The sequence below is a fragment of the Gavialis gangeticus genome, unplaced genomic scaffold (genome assembly GCF_001723915.1).
Source record: "Gavialis gangeticus isolate Ggan-Ray unplaced genomic scaffold, GavGan_comp1, whole genome shotgun sequence".
NCBI classification, from domain to species: Eukaryota; Metazoa; Chordata; order Crocodylia; family Gavialidae; genus Gavialis; species Gavialis gangeticus.
In genome coordinates this window covers 9,475,657-9,480,816 of record NW_017729029.1, presented here as the reverse complement: position 1 = coordinate 9,480,816, position 5,160 = coordinate 9,475,657, and the positions used below count along the sequence as shown (strand labels likewise).

Sequence of the window (5,160 nt, the reverse complement as noted above, 5' to 3'; positions counted from 1 at the left end):
TAGAGAGAGGCAAGGGCATCCTGTGAACACCCTAGGTCTGATTTCCCAGAGGCATGCACTTCCCATCACAAGCCCATTCACCTGGATGGGAGCGATGGGTATTTAGCACCTCTTTGAAGTCAGGCCTCCTATATAAGACCTTTGCACCTACAGTTGCGGTCACTTATATGCACTATTGCCCTTCTGAGAGGGGGCAGGCATACCCTGAGTTTCAGCAAAAGACATTTTTCCCACAGTGCAGGAGCCTTTAGATGATTGCCACTAGCTCCCACTGGCCAATGCTAAGGTGGAAACCTCTCAGCAAGAACAGAAAGTTAGCTACATGTGAGCCACGTGACTTACACTTACTGCATCTATGGCCAAACACAAACATGGGAGTAACTGGGTTCATGGTTTGCACTCAGCAACGACCTGAGATATGCACAGGAGAGTGCTCTCACAGGCAGACACTGATATGCTCACAGGCAGTCATCATTACACGATCATGGACAAATGCAGGAGAGCATGAAGTTACATATTACAAGGTTACAAAGGGAAAAAAAAATCAGAGCAGCCAGCAAACATGGACCCACTGGCTCCCAACAGATACCTTAAGACTGGCCACCATAAGTAGGCCAGTGCCCTGGGTTAGCAGGCCTATGATTCATTTCTAATGGTGTTTCTATTTCTTTCTTTTAAATGTTCAGCCACATGGAAATTTCTCTAACCTCCCCAATGGTCTTGAGCAAGGTACCATGTTAACACAGAGCCTATTAGCTTAAGAGCCCTACCATTAAAAGTCTTGTAGACAATTCACTAGAGGCTCATCACCAGTGGTTACCTCCCACTCACTATCCCTTCTGTTCCAAGATTCTTGAGAAAGCAATTTAATAATGGAGAAGTTATTCTAAACTGCAGCATCCAACTCAAGGGATCTCAGATCAAGTGGCCTTTGGGCTCACAAAGCATGGAGGATTCTAGGCCTGTGCCCAGGACCGCTTCACCAGCACACCTGCAAAAAGGTGTTTTTAATGGATATCCATGAGTCTGTTCATCAACGTGCTGCACATCAGAAAGTTGCTCTGTTCATCTATCACCAATTTTTCTACAGCCATGATATATATTGGTAATTACATGGCACCAAGACCCATGTTCACACTGAGGGTCTATTGTCCATCAAACTAATATGGCTAAGACAGTGTCCATGAATGAAGATGATGTCCAGTCGGGAGTTATCCAAGATGTGAGCAGCAGCATCTAGTGCTACGCCTCAGGAAAAGCCAACAGCACAACTGTAACCAAGAAGCCAGTCACTCTGTGGAAGTAACATCCATATGCAGCAAAGTTAGAGCTGGCAAATAAAAACTGACCAAGGTAGGCAGCAACATTCAAACACCCTTCTCACCCCTGTATCTCTCCAAATATTTTGAGACATGCTACCTTCCAGGAGGACCCAGGCTCAGCATTGCACACAAGTTCTTCCAAAAGGCTTCAGAAGATTAGGACAGATCAGGACACAATGCGATAGTCCTAAGAAACGGGCTTATACACATCTATTGTTACTGTATGGATATTCTCATGGTTTTCCAAGGCTAAAATCTTTCAGTTTGGTTTTGATGTTCTGCAGGATACTGAATAAACTTCCCTTTGGTAGTAAGGTATGAGTTTAGTGGGCTGAGTATTTTTCAGTTCACTAATGAAATACTTTAAGGAATGTCTAGAGCTCTGCACACAACATTTTATGGACATTTCTTAGCACCAATCTTAATCCATAAGCCTGTTAGGTTAACCCAGTTCTTGAGATCAGCTGGAAAGAATAGGGGGAGGAAGCAGCGCTACCATCCAGATGCACTTGGGTCACTCATAATATACCTTTCCTTTACACCTAGCACTCCACATGGTTCAACACAAAGACTGCTGTTTCTAGTCAGTAACCCAACCCACTCTTCTCTCTGCATTCCCTGGTATGCCTGAGAGCCATTTGCACTTGTTCCATTTAAGGATCAGTTCTAGGGTGTGTTATCTAAGTGACTGACACTATTAACAACACGAAGATCCTGATTTAGAGCTGCTGTGCAGGTCTACTGCGTGCCCCAACATGCAGTGCTCCAGCTGCTCTTCCACTGCCAGTACTTGTCGCACAGCTTCTTCAAAGGCCACTGCCACATTGGTATCATCCTTGGCACTGGTTTCCAGGTAAGGGTAGTTCCCATTTTCCATGCACCAGGCTTGGGCCTCTTCAGTGGTCACCTGTCTATCAAGTTTGTCAATCTTGTTGCCCAGGACCACAAATGGGAAGTGATCAGGGTCCTTCACATCTGCATAGTAGACAAATTCCTTCTGCCAGTTGCCTAGGTTCTCGAAGCTCTGGCGGTCATCAACACTAAAGGTCAGCAGGCAGCAGTCTGCCCCTCTGTAAAAAGGGGTTCGCAGGCTCTTGAACCTCTCCTGTCCTGCAGTATCCCAGATCTGGAGGGTCACAAAACGTCCATCCACCTCCAGGTCACGGTTTAGAAACTCTACACCGATAGTGTGGAAAGCCTGAGAGTCAAACTTGTTAGTGACGTAGCGGTTCATGAGGGAACTTTTTCCAACGCCACCATCCCCCAGGAGAATGACCTTTAAAAGCAAGGACTTCCCACTCATTGCAGCAGCACAAGGAGCAAGACCAAGGAAACCTACAGATTTAAAAAATGGAAGGGATATCTACTTGAATAGAGTCCAGTTGGTTGAGCAATTAATTTCTCCATGCCAGAATGAAGCATCTAGGTACTGAGCTGAGTTACAGAAGTGTATAATTGACTGAACATCTACTTGTCTCTATAGGGAAAATCATTACAGCTAAAGGAGGAATATAATCGATGTCCCTAAGGGCACGTCTACACGTTGCCCTACAGTGATGTTGTTACTGCTCCATGCTTTACTACTTCCTTCTGGAAGTAGTAAAGCATGGCACAGTAAACTGCCCATATTGCACTGTGCACGTGACGCATGGTTAGTTTTAGCCGCTACTCTGCCATAGTGGCACACTAAAACAGGGACGTGTGCCACTACGGCAAAGTAGCTGCCAGTCACGTGTAGACCCATGTGGTTGCTATGGCAATGTAGCGCAACCTGTAGATGTGCCCTAAAACATGCCTGTAAGTTACTGTTTCACTTCAGAAACAGACAACTGTAAGACTGAGGATACACAAAGGAATTCAATAGCCTTCGTACTCATTTTATCCTTGTTATGAACTGCATTCCACATTTGGGCCTTGGTATTTTAAGAAGTAAGTCTCAAGACTAGACAAGGCAGAATACTGGCTTTGCAGGAGTGCAGCCCAGCACCACATGGATAACTGAGCCCACCTCCCACTTCTGAATTAATAATGGTTAAGCATATCAGACACAGTATGAGAGAAGTAAAGGGGACTTAAATCTCTTCCAAAAGGAGATTCTTATACAGTGCCAGCACCACAAATACAGGATTCTTTTGCTCACCCTTCTCCCTCCCAGAAGACTGCTGCAATCCAGCTATGGCTTGCCCAGAAGTTTTAGGAAAGAAATTTGCCTAAAATTTCACTGACTGTATTAATGGCACCCTGTTTCTCTAACCTTTACTTTAAGGCAGGGGTGTCAAACATGTGGCCCACAGGCTGCAAAGTGGCTCCACTGAATGGATATCTGGCCCCTAAGACTACTGGCAATCCACTGGAAGTTGGGGGACATGGCTGGGGGAGTGGCCTGCTGCAAAATCCAGGGCAATTGGACCCCCAGTGCCCCCAGCAATCAGGGTGAGTGAGAGCTGATACAGCCTGGGTCACCCTTTTAGCTACTTCATCCATGATCACTGCCCCTGCCCCAGCTCCTCTGGGTGCACCGTGTCACCACCCCATGCAGGAGCCACTGCTGCCTTGTGCCCCATGCCAAAACTAGAACGGCAACCGTGGCATGGGGCATGCATGGGGAACTGAAGCGGCACTATGTGCCCCTTGCAAAAGCTGCTGCCACTGTCATATACCCTGGGTCAGTCAGACCTGCTGCCACACACGTGCCCCAGGCTGGATCCAGCCCACAAAGAGCCTTGCAGTCTGGATCCAGCCTGTGATACAAGGTGAGTTAGACACCCCCACCTTAAGGCATCCCAGTGAAAGCATAGTACAGCAGGAGAACTTTAGGCTTTGGCGGAATACACCTTGAATAACGAAAGGTTCCATCATCCCCCGTTTTTGCCACTAAATCCTCCATTTCTGCAATTCTCCCATTAACAAAGCAGCTTTAGGTGCCTGGGTTTCAAGTGTCCTATCTGCCAAGAAGTGCATAGCTGTAACGGTCAAATGATGGCATAAGAGCCGGTTTGTTAGAATGTCTAAGGCAAAGCTGACTCACCTTAATGATTAAATTGTGCTTTCTTTCTCTATGTTCCCCACACTGCTCTGAAGGTACCCCCAGTCACAGAGGCCCTGTTTTTGGTCTGCAATGTTTTTGTCAGTCTAGCTCTCAGTGCACAGTTACAAGACCACACTGCAACAACTACAGTGCAACAGGTTACTGTATCTGTAGTCTCCGCAGAATGGCCAAGGGCTGAATTATCCTCTCCCTCTGATAAGCTTTTTGAAAAAACTGGGATGGAGGTATGATGCCAGGATGACACAAGAGCTTGCTGCTGCTGCCTGTACCATACCTGTTCTAGCAGACAAAGATGTCAGTCTCCAGGGTTGTCAAGCTGGCTCCTCTCTTGATGCTTACATTCACTACAAGAAGAGGAGAGTGAGTGAGGCATGTGGAGCTGTGCTCAGCAGCTGCACTGAGAATCCCCTTGACTTTGCAAGCAGGGAGCAGAGTGGCAACAACCAAGGCTACGGGAAACTCACAGGCCTTGCGCAGCCCTGCTAGAAGCTGGAGGCAAGACAGGCCTATCCCACGCATCAGGGGAACACGGGCCTCATGCCCCAGCGCAACGCTTGGCCTTATTAAGGGTGTGAGCTCGGGAGGCATCTACAGAGAAAGCAGGGCCGGGACCGAGGTCTCGGGCTCAGAACAAGTACCCGACGGGGCTGCAGCAGGGCGCACCGCCCCAGCGGGCGCAGCCCAGTGATACTGCCCGGAGCCGCCGTCGGAGCAGAGGCAGAAGGGCGGCCCGCACCGCTGGGCCCTTCCTGGGCGGGCGGTGGGCCGGGGGTGACCAGATGCCCCGGA

The 5,160-nt window shown here is 48.2% G+C and overlaps 1 protein-coding gene across 1 annotated transcript; it reads right to left on the bottom strand.

The window, feature by feature from the left end:
* Positions 1-784: 784 nt before the first annotated feature.
* RAB9B (RAB9B, member RAS oncogene family) lies at positions 785-4,715 on the bottom strand. Its single transcript, XM_019521195.1, has 2 exons — positions 4,646-4,715; positions 785-2,657 (listed from the first exon to the last, which is right to left on the bottom strand). The coding sequence occupies exon 2, from the start codon at positions 2,623-2,625 to the stop codon at positions 2,020-2,022; it is 606 nt and encodes a 201-aa protein (XP_019376740.1). The 5' UTR covers positions 2,626-2,657; positions 4,646-4,715; the 3' UTR covers positions 785-2,019.
* Positions 4,716-5,160: the final 445 nt, after the last annotated feature.

Excerpts from the sequence above, each read along its gene's own strand:
- RAB9B (XM_019521195.1), bottom strand. The coding sequence starts at position 2,625 with ATGAGTGGGAAGTCCTTGCTTTTAAAGGTCATTCTCCTGGGGGATGGT.